The 24,382-nt window shown below is 43.8% G+C and overlaps 1 protein-coding gene across 1 annotated transcript in view; it reads right to left on the reverse strand.

Annotated features, from left to right (window-relative positions):
- EXOC4 (exocyst complex component 4) overlaps positions 1-24,382 on the reverse strand; it is a 356,413-nt gene that overhangs the window by 287,127 nt on the left and 44,904 nt on the right. The window contains exons 4-7 of the mRNA XM_058023506.1: positions 22,430-22,614; positions 19,329-19,438; positions 11,123-11,366; positions 7,156-7,333 (exon numbers count right to left, since the gene is read on the reverse strand). Coding sequence (XP_057879489.1) covers positions 7,156-7,333; positions 11,123-11,366; positions 19,329-19,438; positions 22,430-22,614 — 717 coding nt within the window. The remainder of the gene's footprint in view (positions 1-7,155; positions 7,334-11,122; positions 11,367-19,328; positions 19,439-22,429; positions 22,615-24,382) is intronic.

Below are 24,382 nucleotides of genomic sequence, written 5' to 3' on the forward strand. Positions count from 1 at the left end.
CCAATCAGTGCCAAGCGGTGTTGAGACTCTGGAAGGAGTCAGGAGTTTTCATTATTATCTTTTAGCCTTCTGTCTGTATCCTTTCTCTATTCTTTATTATAATATTTAGTACAGTATACTTAAAAATAATATCATAAAATAATAAATTATCCTTCTGAGAACATGGAGTCAGATTCACCATTTCCTCCTTCATCCTGGGCACCCAGCAAATACCACAACAAATGAGCCAAATCTCAGCCCAGGAGCACAAACCCCGTGGGCTGCAGAGAGAAAAACAAGCAGGGTGGGACTGCCTGGGCTAAAGCTGCAATGGGACAATGAACTGCAAGGTGCAAATGGAGCAGAGCTGATCCCAGGGACAGACCCCGGCAGCGCTCGTGCATTTTGGGGCCGTTTTGGTTCATCTTGGGTGCAGCCCTGGCTGGGCTCTGCTGCTGCCCAAGGTGCAGCCATGGATCCTTTCCATAAATCCCTGCTTTATTCTGCAACTCTGCCCAGCCTCTGCTCTAGCTCCAAACTGAACTCACCTGGGTGCCCAAGGGAACCAGGATTTTATGCCATTAATTCCCTTAAAAACCAGACAACTACTCAGATTCCCACAGCAGAGCCATGAAATTCATCTCCAAACGCTCTCCCAGGACTCCTGGCCAAGTGTGACCCAGCAAATGCAATTTAAATGCAGCTTTTCTGCAAGATCACTCCCCTGCCCAGCACCATGCCCAGATGTGAGGCACAAAATTATTTAATTTCCCTGCTCCCTCCCTCCAATGCCATTCCTTTGGATAAGGAAGGATATGAGGATGGTGGAGCATCCTTAGGAGAGGTTTCTCCAGGCTCAGTGTCTGCTGTCTCCAGCTCTGCAGCAGCACAACAGGAGTGTGTGGGCAGAGAGGAGGCTTCAGTTCCTCCCTCCCCAGTTTCCTTATGGTTTCAGCAATGTTTGGGCTGCTAAATGACACCAATTTTGGAAAACACAGGAAAGCATTAGACAGAAAAAACCCCAAAAAAGGAACATATTAATTGTCAGTGTCTTCTCAGCAGACAGCTCACCAGAGAGCCTGCTAAAGATTTATGTCCCAGAGAAAATAGGTGTGAATTTCCCTCTCTCCTGTGGGAGGGAGAAAAATACAGACCCCCAAAAATTGGCAATCATCAACTACAAATTCAGCACTAAGAAAGGAGTGAAGATCTCTTCATTGGAGGCAAACAGCTCCAGCCTGAGCTGTTACCTGGTCATGTCACCAACAGGACAAGTCACTGGTGGCTTCTCCTGCAGCAGGGTCCTGCAGCATTCCCTGGGTGCTGTCCCTGCAGGCCTTGTCCCCAGTCCCTCTGCAGCTCTCCTGGAGCCCCTGCAGGCCCTGCAATGTGCTGGGAGCTCTCCCTGGAGCCTTCCCTGCTCCAGGGGAACATTCCCATCCCTCCCAGCCTGACATTGGATCCATCTCCTCTCCAAGGCATTCATGGACCCAGGGGCTTCACTGGGAATCTCAGCAAACCATGAAGGGTCTCCCTTCCCTTCTCCTCTCTTTTCTATCCCCATTTTCCATAAAAATCCCCCAGGATGGATTCTGACTGTCCCAAATCCCAGAATCCCAGAGCAGTTTGGGTGGGAAGGGACCTCCAAGCTCATTCCAGGGACACCTCCCCTATCCCAGGGTGCTCCAATCCCTCCTAGGGCATTGCAGGGATCAGGGGCAGCCCCAGCTGCTCTGGCAATGCCAGCCCAGGCAGGAATTCCTCATTGCCAAGATGCCACCCATGGCTGCCCTCTGGCAGTGGGAGCCATTCCCTGTGTGCTGTCCCTGCAGGCCTTGTCCCCAGTCCCCCTGCAGCAAAACATGGAGAAGCTGAAGCTTCCCAGCTTCTCAGGAGAAAAAATCCTGGCAAAAGGAATTTTCATAAAATATGTCAGTGACAGAGCTCAATTAGCTCCACACAAAATGCCAAATTTAAGTTAAAATTTAAACAAATTTCCCTCTTCTCTCACTGATGGAACAACATGACCAAGGGCTATGCTGGCTGTGAGACAGGGAATTAACTTCAAATGGTGTTTTCCTGAACAAGGCTGCTCTAATATTTTGACAAACTGCTTTTGTTTGTTTGTTTGTTTTCTAACACTCCCCTACCAACTGGAAAAGGTCACTCTGTGTTCTGTGCTACTCCTCCATTCTCTAAGAAGGTCAAAAATATTTCATATCTGCGTGTTTTGTACCTCAACACTGCTCAACACTGAGCCACCTCTCACACTACATCAGAGTGCCTGGTGCAGTTATTAGGGAGAGACGCAGAAATTCAGCTCCAAAAATGAGCTGTAGAAAACAACTCCTCCCCCACAAACCCCAATTTGCTGCCCACCACGAGCTCCTGTTATTTGGTGAAGGCATGGAGAGATGTAACATGAATTTTCCTGAATTTCACACGCAGAGATGCACAATGCACAGGTACAGAACATTATCCCTGTAGATTCCACTTGTGTGAGATTGTTCTGCTGTGCTGACTAAATTCCATTCACTGGGATTTGAAGGAATTGTATTCATTGGGATTTGAAGGAATTGCATCAAATCACTTGCATTTGAAGGAATTCCATCCATTGGGATTTGAAGGAATTGCATCATTTGCATTTGTAGGAATTCCATTCATTGGGATTTGAAGGAATTGCATCATTTGCATTTGTAGGAATTCCATTCATTGGGATTTGAAGGAATTCCATTCATTGGGATTTGAAGGAATTGCATCATTGGGATTTGAAGGAATTGCATCATTTGCATTTGTAGGAATTCCATTCATTGGGATTTGAAGGAATTCCATTCATTGGGATTTGAAGGAATTGCATCATTAGGATTTGAAGGAATTGCATCATTTGCATTTGTAGGAATTCCATTCATTTGCATTTGTAGGAATTCCATTCATTGGGATTTGAAGGAATTGCATCACTTGCATTTGAGGGAATTCCATTCATTGGGATTTGAAGGAATTGCATCATTTGCATTTGTAGGAATTCCATTCACTGGAATTTGAAGGAATTGCATTGATTGGGATTTGTAGGAATTCCATTGATTGGGATTTGAAGGAATTCCATTGATTGGGATTTGAAGGAATTGCATCATTAGAATTTGAAGGAATTGCATTGATTGGGATTTGAAGGAATTCCATTGATTGGGATTTGCAGGAATTGCATAATTTGCATTTGAAGGAATTGCATCATTGGCATTTGAAGGAATTGCATCACTTCCCTGATCCACTCCCACAAGTTTTCAGCCTCCCCCATCAGCTTTAAACACTTTTAAAACTGAGTTTTCTGCTCCCTCTGCTGCATATATAGGATTTCCTCACCAAAAATTATCCTTACACAGAAAAGCAGGTTAGAGATAATTTAGGCTTTGGGATCAAAGGTTTTCTTACACTCTGAGGTAAAAATATTTTAAGCCACTCCAGTGGAACTAAGGTACAAACACCAACAGGATTTTGAACAAAGAAATTCAGCATTTTCTCCCTTTCATGCCAGTCAATGCTCATCTCTTACCTTAAACCAGCAAGAGATTATGGATGTTAAAGTGCTGCTTTTATGCATTGTAAAAGCTCTTCTGGAAGCTTTTCTCACTCCCCCTGGCACCCAAGAACAATGAAACCTTTCCAAGGGGGTTGGTTTTGTTTTTCTTGGCACACTTTTCTCAGAGATCTTGGTCAGGCATTGTCTGCCCAGCACAGAAAGCACTTGGAGTGCTCACACCTCCACAGATTTGAGTTCTAGCAATGCTGCTCAGGAACAGCCAATGGAAATCACTCCAAATTTCACCCCACACCAGGGCTGAACCCATCCCAAACTCCCACAGAGGACAGGAATATCCAGACTTGATGTTCTGCTGCACTGAAGGATCAGTCTTGGGAGTGCTCTTACTCTAAGGTTTTGTCTTTCTGGGGCAAAATCTGCAGAACTCAAAAGTTTTTCTGGGCCCCATAGGTCACAGGAAGATGGCTGCAGATTCCCCATCCCAAACCCATCCCACATATCCTTAAATTTAATTCTTACCTTTTATTCTTCCCTTATTTATTCCCACTTCAGTTCTGTGACATTTCTGTTGCTCGGAAAACCCCTCCTGAACCTCTGGCTGAACATTTCCAGGCAAATTTTTGCAAGAACGGTATCCCAAACTGCACCAAGGGAAATCCAGCTTGGAGAGCAGCAAAAAGCTTTTCCAGCAAGGGGGAGAAAGTTCTGCAATGGCTGAACTGAGGGGGTGCAGTCACCATCCCTGGGGGTGTTTAACCAGCCTGGAGGTGGCACTGGGTGCCAGGGCCTGCCTGAGGGGTTGGGTTGGACTCCATGGTCTTGAATTCTGTGAATTCTGTCAAATTCTGTGAATTCTGTAAATTCTGTGAAAGGAGCTGCAAGTTTGTGGCATAGGGAAAAGTGATGGAGATTCCTTTGATAGTAATTCCTCTAGACAGACAAATCTGTGGGTAAGGAGTCAGTGAAGGGGATTGAAGACCCACACCTTGCATTTATCATATCCAAGTATTTAAAGTCATTGGGATATTTGGGTAAGGAAAAACAAAATCACTGCAACAGTCAAACAATCCTGCAGAACAACAGCAACAAACCAGCCCCAAAACTGAAAAAGTGACTCAGGGCAGGAGGCAGAGAGCATTTTCCATCACCAGCCCACAGCTGGAATGACCAACATAAATCCTTCCACCTCCTGTAAATAATGCCAGGCTCACTTCTTTGACCTCCTGTCTTATTTGTTGGGATTCTTGTGGAAGGAAGAAATGATGAATCTGACTCCATGCTCTCAGAAGGCTAATTCATTATTTTAAGATACTATATTGTATTAAAAAATGCTATACTAAACTATACTAAAGAATATAGAAAAGATACTTATAAAAGGTTTAAAAAATAATAATGAAAACTCATTACTCTCTTTCCAGAGCCCTGACACAACTTAATACTCATTAGCCATTGAATCAAAACATTCACACCAAAACTCTAATGAAACAATCACCTGTCAGTAAACACTTTCTAACCACATTCCAAAAAAGCACAACACAAGAAAAGTAAATCAGATAATATTGTTTTGCTTTTTCTCTGAAGCTTCTCAGCTTCCCAGGAGAAAAATCCTAAGTGAAGGGATTTTTCCAGCAAATGGGAAGGCCACAACCTCCTCTATCACATGGCAGGTGAAGTTCCACATCTGTGCACTATGTATAAAGGTAATCTCCAAATAAAGAAATAAATAAAAATATACCAAACGTGTGTTTAGTGTAACACAAAACATACAACCCAGCAAGAATGAGAGAACAGAGATGTGACAGATGAGAGCTCTGCTGCTTGAGAGAACCTCAGATCCCTGGGTGAGAGGCACAGCACCTGAATAAAGCCTAAGCAAGGCACAGCTTTAGTCTCTTGCAGTTAAGAGGAAGAATCAAATAAGAATTTGCTGCAAACACGCCGGCAGCAAGTGTCTGAGCTGCCTAAAGCCAGCCATAATGACAGCAGAAGACAAGCCATTAGAGCTGTGACACTTTATAAGACAGGCATGACATGGTAACACAGAACAAAAATGTCACTTTGAAAGCTGCTGATAAATCACTTGGTAGGCAAAAGGAATCAACCTTTCCAAACGCCATAAGGATGAATCCACAGGAATTTTTTTTTGCTGATATTTAAGCTCTTTGGAGTTTTACAATCTGTTGTAAATGTGGCCACTTAGCAAAAAAAAGCAAAGCTAAATCCCAGCACTGCTGAGTTTTGAGCACGACAGGTATTCTCTGGCATGGTTCTGAAGGGGTTTTGTAATTTTTTTTTTTTTTTATGGGGTTTTTTTTGTATTATATTTTATTTGTTATAGCTGCAAGCTGAAAATGTGCCACCTGAGGGATTCTTACCTGTCAGAACCCAGGACACTCCTCTGGCTGCCCTGGGTGATTCCAGACCCTGGCAGGGGGCTCAGAGACCCTGGCACAGAGTCACAAACACCTGTGCCTGTGATTTTAGCCCATGGAAACAATTCCCAACCTTATGTGAGGAGTTACAAGCCACAAGAGTGTGAGTAGAATGATAGTGAATTAGTCACAGGGTGAAAAAGTAGAATTTTGGGGATTTAGAATGGGGGTTCAAGAGGCAAGATGGAGGAATCTGGGCATGTCCTGTCCTCCTTCTCCTACTTCTTGCCCTCCATCTTCTGCTGTGATGGTGGCACTTCTGGATTGGTTTAAAGTAGAGACAGACTCTCTAACATGGGTGATAGGTATTGGAAAATTATTGTAAATAAAGGACAGGAAGTTCTTAGTATAAAAAGCCAACACCATGTTCCAGGTTGAAAGGCAAGATGTATTCCATCTGTATGGCAGCTGTCTTTTGTCAACTGGGCAGTTTTCCTTATCTCTTCCATAATCACTCCTCCCTTGGGAGGGGACATCTGCTGATAACAGCTATTGAATGTCCCTGCATGGCTGATAAGAACTACAACATCCCATTGGGAGATGGGAGCCCAGAGGGAGGAGCCAAGAATTCCTACCTGGATCTAATCTGGAGATTCTGGAACACCAGCACAGCTTCTCCATGGGATTCCCCAGAGGAACAGCAGCTGCCTCCTCTTCCACTGGATCTTCAGAGGAAGAGACTGCACCTTTCTACAGGATCCCTGCTCCAGCAGAACCAGCCCTGACACTGCAGGAGGGCTGAGCCACAATTCCAATGGGACTGACACCAACACCCTGACCCACAGGGTGTCAGGTTGGGTTCTGACTCTGGCAGTGTAATTTACAGCATTGTTTATCTTATCCTTTTATTTTCTTCCCTATTAAAGAACTGTTATTTCCTGCTCCCATATTTTTTGCCGGAGAGCCTCTTAATTTAAAATTCATAGCAATTGGGAGGGCTGGGGAGGGTTTACATTCTCCATTTCAGGAGAGGCTCCTGCCTTCCTTAGCAGACACCTGGCTTTCAAACCAAGACACACCACCCCAAGGACAGGCTGTGGTCCTGGACAGACCTCAGCAGGTCAGAGATAGAATGTCACAGATAAGAGCAAATAAACAACCTTGAAAAGCAGAACCAAGGAATCTTGACTTCTTCTTCAGTCGTGGGGCTGGGGAAAAAGACTTTTAATACCTTGGGGTTCATCGCAACCACAGAAACCCGAGCCTTACCTGCAGGACATCCTGGATCTTCACCCACACGTCCACCATGTCGTAGAGCTTGATGTCCCCGTCGTGCTGGCTGCAGGGGGAGGCCACAGTCTGCTGCAGGTGGCCCAGCACCACGGCGTGCGCGGCGGCCACCGCGTTGAACTTGTCAAAGAGCAGCTCCAGCAGCTCCAGCAGCAACCTGGCAAGCACAGAAACAGCTCTGCTCAGCTTCTGGAACCTTCCACAGGCCCACAGCAGGGCAGGGGGACAGGGCACTGTGGGTTCGTGTCCTGTTTTGTCACATGCTGAGGTCACCTCTCGATGGGCTCAGGAGACTTATTGTATTTGTGGAGTGTCCTTGTGGCAGGAAGGAATGATGAATCTGACTCCATGTTCTCAGAAGGCAAATTTATTATTTTTTGTTATATATTATATTAAAGAATATTAAACTGTGTTATACTAAAAAATACAGAAAGGATAAAGACAGAAGGCTAAAAGATACTAATGAAAAACTCGTGACCCCTTCCAGAGTCCTGGCACAACTTGGCGCTGATTGGTCATTAATTAAAACAATTCACATGATACCAATGAAAAAATCACCTGTGGTTAAACAATCTCCAACCACATTCCAAAGCAGCAAAACACAGGTGAAGCAAATGAGATAATATTGTTTTCCTTTTTCTCTGAGGCTTCTCAGCTTCCCAGGGAAAAAAATCCTGGGTGAAAGGGATTTTTCCAGAGAATGTGAATGTGACAGGGACTCACTTCAGCTCAGGTTTGGTATCTGAACATTCCTGAGGATTTTTCTCCTTGTTCCCTTCCCTATATCAGGATTGCTCACTTTAAAAATGTCCTGTGTAGGGCTACAGGGAAGACAAAACCCATTAATAACTCCACAGTAATTAAACTGGACTAACATAATATTAGAGCCCATTGTGAAGGCAAGGAGGAAAACAACCTGCTCTTCCCCCAGAAAAAAGTATGACAATAAAAACTAACTTATCCACAGAACCAGGATAAAAGGAATTCTTTTTGAGTTAATTAAAGTAATATGGCAGGTTTCAAATCACAGAAAGCTAAAATATGAACCCTCATCACTTGCCATGATTTTAGGCCTATTGTACTCCCTATATAGCTTATATTGTTTTACTCCTATTTATTAGAGCTATAACATCATCTAAATGCACTGCACTGTACCTGCTCCTATAGTTCCCTATTGCCCAATTATCATAATTAAAGCACCATTGCAAAGTCCTGAACAGTTTGTGACGAGGCAGCACTGTGGTATTCACATTTTCTGGAAAAATCCCTTCACCCAGGATTCTTCGCCTGGGAAGCTGAGAAGCTTCAGAGGAAAATGAAAACAATATTATCTCATTTGCTTCTCCTGTGTTTTACTCCTTTAGAATGTGGTTGGAGATTGTTTATCCAACAGGTGATTGTTTCATTGGTTTAACGTGAATTATTTTGACTCATTGGCCAATTGGGGCCAAGCTGTGTTGGGTCTCTGGAAGGATTCACGAGTTTTCATTATTATCGTTTTAGCCTTCTGTCTGTATCCTTTCTGTGTTCTTTAGTATAGTAAAGTTTAGCATTCTTTAATATAATATAATATCATAAAATAATAAATTAACCTTCTAAAAACATGGAGTCAAATTCATCATTCCTCCCTGCCACGGAGCACCCTGCAAATACAATACAGCACCATCACATTTTTTGCTGGTGGAGAGCAGCAAAATCCTGCCGGAGCTCCCTGCCGTTTAATGAGCAACTCGAGTCCCCACATAACCCCACCAAAACGTGGAGATAACACTTCCCAAATCCATATGTTAGGCACTTGTAGCTCTGACAGACAGGCTCCATCTCATTTCCTGCAGCAGCTTTGGAGCCACCACATGCTCTGAGTCTGCCCAGCAGGAGCTGCGAGCCCAGGGCAGGGCAGGAGCTGCTGCTTCTCCTTCTGCAGCACCCCCAGTGCTCCCAGGAACAGGGAATGGGATTGGGGACACCCTCAGGATCATCCCAGGCTGCTCCAGCCCCAGTGTCCAGCCTGGCCTTGGCCATTGCAGGGATCAGGGGCAGCCCCAGCTGCTCTGGGAATCCCTTCCCAAAATCCCACCCCAGGCTCCCTCTCCAGGGAATTCCCTCCATTCCCAGCTCTCCCAGCCTGCCATTGGATCCATCCCCACCCCGACTCCTCTCTAGGAAGGGATTTTGGGATCTGGGGGCTTCACTGGCAATCTCAGCACTCCAGGAAGGGTCTCCCTTCCCTTCTCCATCCCCAACTTCCATAAAAATCCCTGGGGATGGATTCTGAGTGTCCCAAATCCCAGAATGGTTTGGGTGGGAAGGGCCCTTCAAGCCCATCCCATTCCAATGCCACCATCCCAGGCTGCTCCAGCCTGGCCTTGGGCACTGCAGGGATCAGGGGCAGCCCCAGCTGCTCTGGCAATGCCAGCCCAGGCAGGAATTCCTCATTGCCAAGATCCCATCCATCCCTGACGATCTGAGAGAGCACCCTAAGAGTCATCACAAACTAGAAAAATCTGGAGTTTAAAAATCTGGGAGCAATTAACAATATTTTTATACACAAATGTAAAAGATGGCAGCACAAAGCTACTTGGAAAAGCTTATTAAGGAAGGAAGGGAAAGAAAGTTAAATTTTAAAAGTACCAAGAATGAGATCAGCAGTGGCTGTTATCAGATCTGCAGCTTTTCTAGCCAGGTTCTACAAATCATTTCTGTCTTGTACAACCAGAGGGGCTCTAAATCATTGCTGCATGGAGTCTCAAAAGGAATTACACCACAATTTCCCCAAGCAGGTCCTCAGCCTCATCCTTGGTCACAGAATGGTTTGGGTTGGAAGGGACTTCAGGGATCATCTGACAGCCTAATGAACAGTTCAGCAGTTCTGGGCACTGCACTGAGCTCAAATTTGGGGTTTTACAGAGCTCTGTTGAAGCAGCAGGGCCTTGTTGTTCCGATTTATTTTTCCCCTGACAGTAGGAAAGTCTCTGAGATTTGATTTAAAAAGTGAAGCTAATTTAAGGGGTGGGGACACCCCTCCATCCTGTAATTTGTTCTTTTCAATATAAATGAATTCACCTGCTTGCTGTAAACTTCAGGTGTGATTTAGGTTTAGAACCAGTTCTAATTATGTCTGTACTCCACAAGAATTCAGGACACTTTCCATGAGCATCTTCAAGGCTCACACTCTGCAACAGCTGCCAAAACCCATTAAACCTTTGTGTGCCTCACTCAACCCTCTGGGCAGGTTAATGGCATTGATATATGGCCTGATCCAATTTATCAATTCCAACAGACAACCAGGAGCCACACAACGTCTCCAGACTGGTTCATAAAACAAGGATCAAGAATATGTTCCACTCCTGGCATCGGAAACTCAAATTCTGCCTTCTGACCCATCTAAAAAAATCTTATTTTCACTGTATCAGCACTGTAACTCTACAAAGTCTTCAAAACAGAATTGTTTCCCCACCAGTGCTAATGAGAGGAATTTAAAAAGGAGTTTTTATCAGCTGATGTTTTCCTTGGGAGTGATTTTCCACTACAAATATTGCCCATAATGAAGATACACACTTTACTTTTCTGCCATTAATTCCCTTTGGACAATGATCACGACAATGTGGAGATGAATATTTCAGCTGGAAGAGATTCCTGCTGGAATCCTCGTGTTCCAAAGGCCACTTGCAGTGAATTCTGAGGAGCAGCACAATCACAGTGCCCAGCTGGCTCCCACACCTTGCTATTAATGTAAAACAATTAGAGACTTGGCCATACATTGGTGATGGAATTAGTTCCATACATGATTTCAAAGCTTTGCACCTGCATCAGCTTAATTGGACTCTGCTACACTCGAAATCACCGAGCCGAATTTTCTCATTTCAAGCCATATTATCAATTAAGACTACTTTAAATTTTTTTTTTTCTTGCAGCAACTGAGGGCTGAGAGTTGAAATCTCCTTACCTAGGCTGGTTTTCCTGGGAAATGTTCTCCCCTCTCTGGTAGCCATTGTCAGCCACCTGGGTGGTGGAGCGCTTCACGATCTGCTTGAGCTCCTGCTCCAAGCGCTCCTGGATGGCTTTCACTGTTTCTGGGATCTTCTTCAGCTTGGCCAGCCCCTTGATGAGGATCCCCATGAAGACAGCACTGTTCTCCTCTGGATCCAGCTCTGTGTCCTCTTTGATTTCCAGCAGGCTCGAGTCTCGCACTGGAAGAGATTTTAATTTTTAATTTTAGCAAGAACCCTGAAGAAGCAGCACGGGAGCTCCTCCGGCTCCGCAGAACTCCCAGCACGTGGAGGAACCAAAAATGAACAAAGAAACCAGAAACAGTTGGATTTTAAGGGGAAGCAGTGGATGTTTCTGTTTGCTTGGGAGGTTCCCTGGACATAAACCCAGCAGCCTGCTCATTGGATTGATTTAGGAATGTTGTCACCAGTTGTTGTGGTGTTGTGATGGTCCTCAGGATGAGGTGAGAGATGAGAATAGACTCCAAGTTCCCAGAAGACTATTCTATTCTATTCTATTCTATTCTATTCTATTCTATTCTATTCTATTCTATTCTATTCTATGGAATTATATGGAATTATATTATATGGAATTCTATGGAGTTGTATTATATGGAATTGTATTATATGACAATGATATGCTAAAACTAAACTAAAGAAAGAGAAAGGAGACATCAAAAGGCTAGAAAAGAATGAATAATAAAAACCCATGACTGACCAGAGAGTCTGACACAGCTGGGCTGTGATTGGCCATTAATTAAAAACAATTCACATGCTGGGTAAACAATTCTCCAAATCACATTCCAGAGGAGGAAAACATGGAGAAGCTGAAGCTTCCCAGCTTTCCAGGAGAAGAAATCCTGGCAAAGGGATTTTTAGAAAATATCACAGTGACATAGGAACAATTCATGGTGTGAATTCCGTGCTAGGAAATAGAGGAAGTCTGGTGCAATCAAAGATATTCATAAATGAGAGGGTACAACATCCCTACAAATCCCTGAGTGTGTTTCAAGGAGCTAAAACCCCCTCAGTTTCCTCCCCAGCTGGTTTTCCTTGCTGTTTTCTTCACAGGAGAGGAATTTTCATTACAAACACTATCAAGCTTAAGAGACTGCTGATGAATTCAGCAAAGTTTACACTGCCCAAGTGACTGATTGTTTGATTTTATCTTTTTCTGCTTTATTACGTCTGTCAAGGGGTTGATGAAGTTCCTCAAATCTTACAGCAAGGCTTCTGGAAGGGTAAAGTGAGAAGAATGAGAGAGGATATTGCAGATATGGTCCTGAAGTACCAGGGATTGCAAAGGGAGAAATCCTGTTGCTAAGAGACAGGGGATGGGGAAGCAAGAGAGACTCTGCTTGTTTTAAGTAGGTTCATTAAGCAACATTTCTTAATTTACAGATAACACCCAGCAACAACAAAAGCATGCCTCTGTTAAAGACTGGGTGAAACATTTAATAAATATATTTAAACACTTCTGTGAAGTACGTGTCTTCAAGGCAAGCTGAATTAAAAGCATCTTGGAAGATCTACAGCCACTCTGTGCCATCCACCACTCCAGATCCTTGGATCAAAATGAAAACCCAAAAGCTGTTTCATCTGACTGCGGCTGAGCTCTGAAAAGGCTGCTGGGTGACAGATGACTCCCATGGTTTCAACTCCTCACCATATTTTTTTTTTTTTACTTTGAAACTTTTCCAGGAAGCTGAAGAAATGTCAAAAAATCCAGCAGAAGGGTGGAAGGAACATGGCAGGAGTGAGGAATGGTGCCTGGAGCTGGGCTCTGACCAGAGGGGCAGCACCAGGGCTAAGGGAGAGCAAGATCAAGAAAACAATGGCACAAGCATAGTGCCAATTTATAAACAATAAAAAAAATGGGTGCCAGTTTACACCAACCTCGGGCTCAATCAATCAAGAGGCTGCTTTTCTTCCTGCAGTGTGATCCCAAACTCTGCACCTCTGCTTCAAACCAAGCTCACGGCTCACATGGTCTCACATCTGAACCCAGAGCAGCAGGTGAGAGTGAGGAGAGGATGGATCCTGCTCTGGAGCCAGGCTGGGAGAGCTGGGGGTGCTCACCTGGAGCAGGGCAGGCTCCAGGGAGAGCTCCCAGCACATTGCAGGGCCTGCAGGGGCTCCAGCAGAGCTGCAGAGGGACTGGGGACAAGGCCTGCAGGGACAGCACCCAGGGAATGGCTCCCACTGCCAGAGGGCAGCCATGGGTGGCATCTTGGCAATGAGGAATTCCTGCCTGGGCTGGCATTGCCAGAGCAGCTGGGGCTGCCCCTGAGCCCTGCAGTGCCCAAGGCCAGGCTGGAGCAGCCTGGGATGGTGGCATTGGAATGGGATGGGCTTGAAGGGCCCTTCCCACCCAAACCATTCTGGGATTTGGGACACTCAGAATCCATCCCCAGGGATTTTTATGGAAGTTGGGGATGGAGAAGGGAAGGGAGACCCTTCCTGGAGTGCTGAGGTTCCCAGTGAAGCCCCCAGACCCCAAAATCCCTTCCTAGAGAGGAGTCGGGGTGGGGATGGATCCAATGGCAGGCTGGGAGAGCTGGGAATGGAGGGAATTCCCTGGAGAGGGAGCCTGGGGTGGGATTTTGGGAAGGGATTCCCAGAGCAGCTGGGGCTGCCCCTGATCCCTGCAATGGCCAAGGTTGGACACTGGGGCTGGAGCAGCCTGGGATGGTGTCTTTGCCCATGGCAGGAGGGTTGGACTGGATGACCTTTAAAAAGACCCTTCCAACTCCAAACTATTCCTTCATCCTCTGCCAATGAACACCAGAAGATCAAAAACTGGTTTTTTTTCTCTCTCACACACTCCTCTTTCAATTAAATGTGAACAAGTTAGAGGACAAGCAACTAGAAACACCCAGAATGCAGTAATTAAAGAAAAAAACAAACATGAAAAAAAGCAAAGATAAAATAAAGACACCAATTGGAATTTAACAACTGGATGCAGAACTGCTCCTGCTCAAAGCTCAGCTCCATCTCAGACCTTTCACCCCACAGAGCTGCCAAGGACTTTGTGGCTGCAGGCCTGGTCTCTGCCCACTCTGTTATTGTTATTTGTTATTCTCCAAAACCCACAGCAGAACTGAGGCACAGACACAGAAAATGAGCTCTTTGGAACCAGAACTGTGAAAAAACACTGGAAATGCTACAGAAAGAAAGGTTTAGACTATTATTTTTTTGTTTCTCTGAGTTCAATGCAGATACTCCCCATCCCCTCAGAGGAGAGGTCTTGTCATGAGGCTGCACCCCCTCTGTAAGCAGCTTGTAAATTATTCTTAATATCACACAATGAACACCCAAGGGGGAGGAAATGGAGCTGTAGCCAAATGTGAGGACAGCATTTAGGAGGAGTAAAAGCAGCAATCTTGCTGAGAACTCTGCCAGCACACTGAGACAAACTCTTCTATTTTCCAAAGAGCAAACCAATTTCCAGCATCCTCAAATAGTCAGGACATTGATTTACATCTCTCACAAACAAGAGCAAAGTGAGCAATTCGATATCTGGGAGCTGCACACGGCTCTGGAGGCTCTGTCAGATCTGGGGGTTTGATAAAACAGTGGGAACACTGAAAATACACTGTTCAGTGTGTTCCCTGCACATTGTCCCATTAAACAGCAGCCCTGGGCAGCTTTGGGGGCCCATTCATCTGTGAGATCTGACAAGATCCCAACCCTGGGTAACTGTGCTGTCCTTTTCTCCTGTCTTTTACACTTCAAACATCCTCCTCTGCCATTTAATGTCATTAAGGGGCTGTTTGATCACAAAGCTCTGGCCCAGGAACAAGCTCCTCCTGTCCCCTCCTTATTGGATTTGCTGGGAAATGTCCCAGTGACGGCAGGAATGATGAATTTGACTCCATGTTCTCAGAAGGATAATTTATTATTTTATGATACTATATCATATAAAGAATGCTATACTAAACTATACTAAAGAATGCAGAAGGGATACAGACAGAAGGCTAAAAAGATAATAATGAAAACTTGTGACTCTCCAGAGTCCTGACACAGTACTGATTGGCCAAAGAGTGAAAACAACTCACATGAAACCAATGGAACAATCACCTGTTGGATAAACAATCTCCAACCACATTCCAAAGCAGCAAAACACAGCAGAAGCAAATGAGATAATATTGTTTTCCTTTTTCTCTGAGGTTCCTCAGCTTCCCAGGAGAAAATCCTTGCCTTTCCTGAACCCACTCTGACTGGGCTGCTCCTCTTGTCCTAACAAACCTCTTGTGAAGCAGAACATTTAAATGCATCTCATCAAAAGCCTTATAAGACAACAGCTTGAAGGAATGATGGTATTGCCACATCCTCTAATAAAATTCCAGCCACTTCCTCAAATTTTTCATCACCAAACCATTTTTCATCTGAAAATGCTCAACTCTATGTTCAAGCAGGCAAAAGTTGAGCTGTGGGTTAAACCCCTAATAGCTGAACAATGACCAGAGTTACAGAATTTACTGATCCCAGCTCTGATGATGCCCTACAAAAACCTCTGTTCCACCTGGGATTCATTTGCTCAGCACTGCCATTTCCCAAGGAACCACCCTGCTGCAAAGAGCTCTTTAACAGCTCCTGTCTGATCCCTAAAAAGCCAACTTTGGGAGCTCATTTAAGCAAAGCAGCTGAAAAAAAGGCTCTTGGGTCTTGTTTTTCATTCCAGTGAACAGCCAAAATTTGCTGCTCCTCATTATGAAGGTTTCATTATCCACGAGCTTTTATGGGACTCTTGTAAAATGTAATGTACTATTTTCCATGATTTATGTCCTGCTGGTGATATCCTTTGTACCTTCAGCCCTTCCAGAGAAAAGCACACGAGTTCCTGGTGGCCCAAAGGCACAATTTCAGATTTGAAGGACCATCACCTGCTAATTCCTGCTGCTGAATCCTTGTTCTGACATGTTCATGGAGCTACAAATGGGCAGTTCCTGTAGAAATGGGTCCTTGGAAGATTTTGGGAATTTTCTGCTCTGCATCACTACCAAACCCAGAAGAAAACCCAAGCATCTATACAAGCATCAAAATTAAGTCTCCAAATAAAAAAATAAGTGGACTGTAGCCAGGTATTTGATGTTGGGGCCACACACAGGACCAACTCATGAAATTACACAAAAAAGAGCAATTATGTGTTACTGTCCTGGCTTTCACCACATGGATCTAAAATCTCCTTGATTTTCCCTTTCTTTCCTCAAACACTTCCCCAGATCATTCAATTCTAAGAAAAAAATGATAAAGGCAATTTACCCAGGCCATAAGAAGAGAAGAAATCTTTTGAGCACGTTTGGAGTAGAGGCACCTGTGACAACAAACTGGCACAATGGCATTTTTTAGATTCACCTTGAAAATTGGATATTCCAAGCTCTGGTTCCTGCAGAGATTCTGCAGGAGCAGCTCTGGAGGTCTCCACATGTGGAGAAGTCTCTGGTTCTTGAATAAAGAGAACCAGGAGCAGTTCCTAGACCTCGCCTTAGAACCACCACACTGCCTGCCCATACAAACTCTTTTTGCTCCAAAAACCATTATAAATAAATATAAATAAATAAATAGCAATTAATTAGCAATTCAACAGTATTTATTGTCACTATCAGCTCATCTTCTGCTGGATTTCTAAGAAGTATTGTCCCATATTTCCCAGGAAAAGGCACCCTTGGGTTTGTGAGCACCTTTTAGAGTTCCAGGAAGAGCCTGGCAAAGCAGGAACCTTCCTAAATACCCTTCAGAGCACAGAAAGTTCAAGCAGAGAATTATAAATTCATTTCTGTGAACTGGCATGAAGGGAAAGTGTTACTGGTGAGCTGCCACATCTCCAATCCTCAGGTGAGCATTTCCAAAGGATTTGTTTGTTTTACGTGCAGCAGGAACAGCTTTAATTTCCTTATAAAGATTCTACAGCACAAGGTAACATCTCCTCTGGGAAGGGAGAGCAGGAAGGACTCCAAATTTTGGCATCTTTGCTGGGATGGGATGAATGAGTCAGTGCTTTAGAATGGCACCCATTAATATGCACAGACACTTTGTTTCATCAATTAAAAAGCCAAAGAACTTAAGTGACTACAGGCAGAAACAGCTTTTGTTATGCATAGGCATAAGTTTAAAATTCTCTGCTAGTTGTGCAGTCCTGGAAAAGGCTACTTTTAAATAAAATTACAGGGGGGAAAAATCTACATAAGTACATTGTGCACTTGAAGCAGAACCATATGCACGTTTTATGCAGATCAAATGTTTTCTCTTAAAATCCACATCTTTGCCAGGCTGAGGGACACTTGCCCAGCACTTCAGTGAGTGATGCAGAGCACAAGGAGGAGCCAAGGAAAAGATTTTCTGGTGCACTGGGTGAGAAGAGCAAGAAGAGATCTGCTAAATAAAAAGATCAGGAGGGGCATCTCCTGCTCTGTTCCCCAGCTGCGAGGTGAGAGATCCCCATCAGCTCCATAATTTCAGACCTTTTGGGTTTTATTACTATACAGAAGAGCAATATTTTAATGGGAGAAAGTAGCAGACACTATCAATATCACTGAAAAATGAGTATTTTAACATTTAAAGGGGTTGGAACTAGATGGTCTTTTAGATCCCTTCCAACCCAAACAATCCTATTTCCAGTGAGGTTGGGATTCAGGTCTTTGTGAACAGTTCCTCAAAATCCTGAGATCTTTTGCAAGAAAACTGAACTTCCCACTGATCATAGAGCAGAACAGGAATTCTTAACTTTTTCCCTCAGAATTTTCATATTTTCAATTTCCATGTATTTTCATTTTCTCTTCCAGACTTTGAGTAAGCAGGCTGCAGTTTGCAGCTCTGGAAGTTTGTGACTCCTCCCAAACCTGCAGGACACAGAAAAACAGCCCCAGGCTCCAAGTTCCTCAGCTGTGAGGTGGGAGATCCCCATCAGCTCCATAATTTCAGACCTTTTGGGTTTTATTACTATACAGAAGAGCAATATTTTAATGGGAGAAAGTAGCAGACACTATCAATATCACTGAAAAATGAGTATTTTAACATTTAAAGGGGTTGGAACTAGATGGTCTTTTAGATCCCTTCCAACCCAAACAATCCTATTTCCAGTGAGGCTGGGATTCAGGTTTTTGAGGTTTATTTCCTCAGTTCCTCAAAATCCTGTGGTCTTTTGCAAGAAAACTGAACTGAACTTCCCACTGATCACAGAGAAGAACAGGAAATCTTGAGTTTCTCCCTCAGAGTTTTCATATTTTCAATTTTCATGTATTTTCATTTTCTCTTCCATATTTTGTGCAGTTTCCAGCTCTGGAAGTTTGTGACTCCTCCCAAACCTGCAGGACACAGAAAAACAGCCCCAGGCTCCAAGAACCAGCCTGGCAGGAGCAGAGCTGATGAACAAAACCCCTCCAGGAGCAGAAGATAAGAATAATCAGACAGAACAATCTGAGAGGCAAGTGTGACAAAACTAGAAACAAAAGGACAAAAGAATTAATAAGGCTGAAAAGAGAAGGAAATATTCTCTGCATTTGAGGAATACTGAAACAGTCAGGTTTGAAAAGGGGAAGAGACTGGAGGTCACTTCTGTATTATTCATCAAGGACAACCCCACTTATTAATCTCCTGAAACAATACAAAGATTAATTTCCCCTCTCTGCAGCCCTTCCAAAAGCTCAGACAAAAGCCCCCAGTGAAAAAGAGTTTTCCTTGCTGTTTGTTTCAGTAACAGGAATAAAAGATCAGCCCCAGATTATTCCTGTGTACAGCCAGACCTTTAGTCAAAGTTACAAAGCTCCCACAAGGAACAGATTTGACCTTTTGGCTCCCACACAATAAAAAAATTTCAGTAATATCTCCACCAACCTGGCTGCCTGCAGTAAATAATGCTGAGGAAAGCACACAAGAATGAACCCACTGCAAATCTCTGCTGCTCAAGAGATCAAGAACACCATCAAGGTGAGAACGGGCACAGGAAACTGAGTGTGTTTAAGAAGCTGGAGAGGGAAAAGATGATTTTCCATGAGGACAAAAAGCCAAGTTTTGCCCCTGGACACAGCACCCACTCGTTCTGCGACAAAATCACCTCAAAGGTTTTTGTCTCCCCTGAGCCATGAGGGGATGATTTGTCTCCTCCTGCTCCAGCAAATCAGCTGAAAATCTATAAATGAACATAAATACTTAAATACTCACTGCTGGAGCTTCCAGGAGTACTGAACTGGGAAGTCTCAAGGAATTTCCGAGGTGTGGATAAATTGGTGACATCCATCAGAGGCACAGGAGAGGAGTCTTTCACAAGGGACCTGTGGGAGGGGAAAGAATTAAAGCAAACAGTTGATTATTATTTATAATATTTATTTACAACAAATATCCACATATTCCTTACATTTTAAGCCTAAGAAACAGATTAAGCCTAACAGATGTTCCCATTTCCAGGCCTTCTGTCAGCTTCTAATCCTCCAAACTTCTTTATTCCCTCCAGAAACCTCCACCCTTTTTTCCTGCCCTTCACATTCCTGTTTTGAGCCACCTGTGAACATCCCTTCCCAAATGAACCTTCTGACTCAAAAATTAAAAGATTTAAAAATTCACATTGTATTAGTTGCCAAAAATGTGCCACAGTGTCCCAGCTGCTGGATGTGGCAGGGGGACACAGGCAAGAAATCATTTCTAAGAGAAAGAAATTTGGAAGGCTCCTACAATGGAGCTCAGGATGATTACTTAGAGGTGAAAATGCTCATGGAAATGTGAAAAAACAAAGGTTAGGCATGGTATCCTGCAGAGGAACCACCCAAAGCAACAAGGCACTCTTGCTTCAAGAGCTGGTGTTATCAAATATTCAAAATGTGCATCAGGGAAAGTGAAAAAAAGAGAATCCAGAGTAAGAGAAAAGTGCCTGTAGCAACCACAAAATACAGTTAATTAGCAGTTTGGGTGCACCAAAGCTTTGTGGCTGTTTTTAATTAAGATGAGTAAGGAAGAGACTGATGACTTGGTAGCAACCCTCCTTCCTAGAAATTTCAAATTCAACCAATCATTTCTTTCATGAATTCATTTAATGCAACTGGCTATCTTGCCTTGTATTTTTGGCATGCAGATTTTTATTCATTCTCATAATAAAATGTTGATTTATCTTTTCTTTGTATCTCTATCAAGTGCTGGCTCCCCTTTGGTTTCCCACCTCTCCTACTGTGCAAAAATGATCTCCCAAAACTGCCTCTCTCTTTTCCAGCCACTTTCTTCCTTCCCTGAAACAACTCAGAATTAGGAAATTCAGGGAAAAATAGCCTATATTAATTAAATTTTCACTGACAACAGGCACCAAACAGGTAAGAGATTCCAACACCTTTAAAACACCTTGGAACACATTGAAACCAACACATTTCAGCTCAGACACTGAGTATTGTGGCCTCCATCTCATCACATTGGTGGGGAGGCTTTTAAATTGTGGATATTTCCTAAAAAATGAGCAGCTTTTCCCTGACCTGAGCCTCATGAACATGACATTTGTAGGAGAGGGATAAGATCAGGAAAGGGAGAGAATGCACAGAGGAGCTGTCGGAAGCAGCAAAACCCCAACCAAAAAAGAGAAGCGCTGAGAAAAGTGAAAGAATGCAAACAAGCTTGGAGGTGCACCAACAAATCTGAATTTTCTGCTCTCCAGAGCCACAGAGCTGAGGGATTTGCATGTGTCTTGGGTTGGAAATGGGGTGTGTGTTCTGTCCCCATCTGCCAGAGGTGGGGCAGTTCTCTCTGTCCATGGGGCAGTTGTTTCTTTATCTCTCCCCCAGCCAACCCTCCCTGCAGCAGATCTCTGCTGTCCATGGCCACTGAGTGTCCCTGCAGGGCTGATCCAATCCCAGCATCCCATGGGGAGATGCTCCGCCCAGGGGAGGAGCCAAGCATTCCTGCCTGGATCCAATCTGAGCCTGGCACAGCACAGCAGCCTTTGCCCCCTGCATTGCCAGAGGAGCAGCTTTCTGCTGCCCTGCATGGCCAGAGGGAGCCCAGGCCCATCTGCAGCAGCCCTGGAGCTGCAGAGGAAAACTCCCCCCTTGTGCAGGATCCCTGCTGCAGCAGAGCCACAGCTGGCACTGCAGGGGTGTCACCACATTTCTCTTCACAGATAAAAGCAAGGCACAATTCTTCCCAAGAACATTCTTATCTCATTTGCTGTGCCTGTGTTTGTGCCAAAGTAGAATGCAATATGGAGATTATTTACCCACAGTGATGGTGTTTTGTTTCCTTGGCCTATCAGGGCCAGGTGTGTGTGTGTGTGTCAGGACTGCTGGGTGACAGTCACAAGATTCTGTGCAGTGTGTGCAGAGTTGAGTGCTTGGCAGATTCAGTTTACATGTAATGTAATATAATATAAAATAATAAAATAATTAATTAGCCTTCTGATATCCATGGAATCCTCCTTATCATCCTCTCCCCTCAATGGGGATTCCCTCTAAATTTGATACAGGAGGACTGAGCCACCATGGAATGGGACTGTGCCACCACCCTGACCCACAGGGTGTCAGCTCCTATTCTGACTCTGGCAGTGTACTACTGCATCCATATTTTTATATTTTCTTTTAATTTGTTTTTCCCTAATAAAAAACTTATTCCTATGCCCATATGTTTGCCTGAGAGCCTCTTAATTCCAAAAATTATAATAATTCAGAGGGAGGGGGTTTACATTCTCCATTTTAGAGGAGGGTCCTGCCTTCCTCAGCAGACACTTGGCTTTTCAAACCAAGACAGATTGCCATCAGTACCCTGACCCACAGGGTGTCAGGTAATTTCTGATTCTGTCAATTGTTTTTTGTACTATTTCTATTTTAATTTTCCCTATTAAAGAACTGTTATTCCTGCTCCCATGTCTTTGCTTGAGAGGCCCTTAATTTCAAATTTATAATAATTCAGAGGGAGGGGGATTGCATTTTCCATTTCAGGACAGGCTCCTGCCTTCCATAGCAGACACCTGTCTGCTCAAACCAAGACAGATTGCCACCAATACCCTGACCCACAGGGTGTCAGGCAATTTCTGACTCTGTCAGGTTCTTTTTGTACTATTATATTTGCATTTTAATTTTCCTATTAAAGAACTGTTATTCCTGCTCCCATATCTTTGCCTGAGAGCCCCTTAACTTCAGAATTATAACGATTTGGAGGGAGGGGGTTTAGATTTCCCATTTCAGGTGAGGCTCCTGGCTCCCTCAGCAGACACCTGGCTTTCCAAACCCAGACACATGGCAGAGATGCAGTTTGGGGTGTCAGGGGTGCTGGGGAGGGCCGGGCTGTCGCACCCAAGGCGCGCTCTGTCGCGGCCGCGCTGCCCCACGCGGTTGGTGGAGCGGATGTAGAGGTGCCGGTGCAGCTCGTCGATCAGCACCAGGTGCAGGTTCATCTTCTTGCTGTGCAGCTCCAGCCTCAGGTCACTCAGCCCCTCCACCTGCAGGAGGGGACCCTCCAGGGAATCCACTGCTGACACCTGGGGGAAAACAGGGGACATAATTTAGACATCCATTCATTCGACTCTCGCCATCAATTCGTTCAGTTTTGCAATTTTCTGTGACAATCATATTTTCTGGAAAAATCCCTTTGCCCAGATTCTGCTCCTGGGAAGCTGAGAAGCCTCAGAGAAAAAGGAAAACAATATTATCTGATTTACTTTTCCTGTGTTTTGCTGCTTTGGGATGTGATTGGAGATTGTTTATCCACAGGTGATTGTGCATTGGTTTCATGGGAATTGTTTTAATTAATAACCAATCACAGTCAGGCTGTGTCAGGACTCTGGAAGGAGTCACAAGTATTCATTATTATCTTTTTAGCTTTCTGTCTGTATCCTTTCTGTATTCTTTAGAATAGTTTACTTTAGTATCTTTTAATATAATATAGTATCATAAAATAATAAATTATCCTTCTGAGAGCATGGAGTCAGATTCATCACTCCTTGTTGCAGACATCTTTTATGAAAAATCCTTTCCTTAGGATTTTTCCTCCTGAGAAGCTGAGAGGCCTCAGGAACAAAATTTAAACAATGGTTATCTGCTGCTGTGGAATGCAACAGGTGCATCTGGGATTGGTCTCATGTGGTTGTTTCTAATTAATGGCCAATCACAGTCAGCTGGCTCGGACAGAGAGCCGAGCCACAAGCCTTTGTTATCATTCTTTCTTTTTCTATTCTTAGCTAGCCTTCTGATGAAATCCTTTCTTCTATTCTTTTAGTATAGTTTTAATGTAATATATATCATAAAATAATAAATCAGCCTTCTGAAACATGGAGTCAGATCCTTGTCCCTTCCCTCAACCTGGGACCCCTGTGAACACCTTCACAATTCCTCCCTTCATCTGGGAACCCCACAAATACAATAATTTTCCTCTTGGATTAGGGAATGTGTGAGCCCCAGGATTATTCTAGCCTTAAAACTCTTCTAAAGCAGAAAATCTTGAAGTAATATTTTAATATTTCTTTATTTCTGTTCCCAAATAAATTATATAGAAGGGTCTGACATCCAAATGATTCAGATTTAATGTGCAGCCTTCAAATATTAAGCGTATGTACAAAACAAGTTAGTGAAAACACAGTTCTTAAATAAAAATCAAAGCACGGTTTATCCCCAAATAAGAGGATTATTAAGTAGAAAAGTGTTAGAAGAAGATAGTGACAATGCTGTTTGATGGTTGCTATTCTTTCCATTACAGAAACACCAAAAAAAAACCCCATTATTCCAAATTCAGCAAATGGGGAGAAAATGGCTTTAATTTAATTTGTTTAAACTCATGACTGAAAAAGCTTAGGAGACCTCATCCTTTAGTCTGCACAAGGGCTATGTCCTGTGGCTACACCATTTGTATATCTGAAATAACGACCAGCTGACATCCCATGGGCACTGAAATTCCCTAATTTTCTTTTCCCTCCTAAAAATAAACGTGGACAAAACCCAAACACAGACAAAACCCACCAGGAAAGACAAATCAGTGCCTAAAAGCAACACTCTCCCTGTGCACCCCTCCCAGTTGGTTTTCTATTTAACAGAGATTTCCAGTTCCTAATAAATAAATGATGGCATCCCTCTGCAGCTTCCAAACTCTCAGTGCTGATGTTGTAAGAAACTGGAAAGAGCATGTTTGGCATGCAGAGGTTTAAAATAAAATTTAAAAACCCATTCCCTGCTAACTGAGGGTGCTGTCAGTGAAATAAGACATTTGCTTGCACTTCAGGATCTGGGTTCAGAACAAACCTGTCAGCCAAACAT

Source organism: Melospiza georgiana, chromosome 4 (assembly GCF_028018845.1).
Source record: "Melospiza georgiana isolate bMelGeo1 chromosome 4, bMelGeo1.pri, whole genome shotgun sequence".
Taxonomy (NCBI): domain Eukaryota; kingdom Metazoa; phylum Chordata; class Aves; order Passeriformes; family Passerellidae; genus Melospiza; species Melospiza georgiana.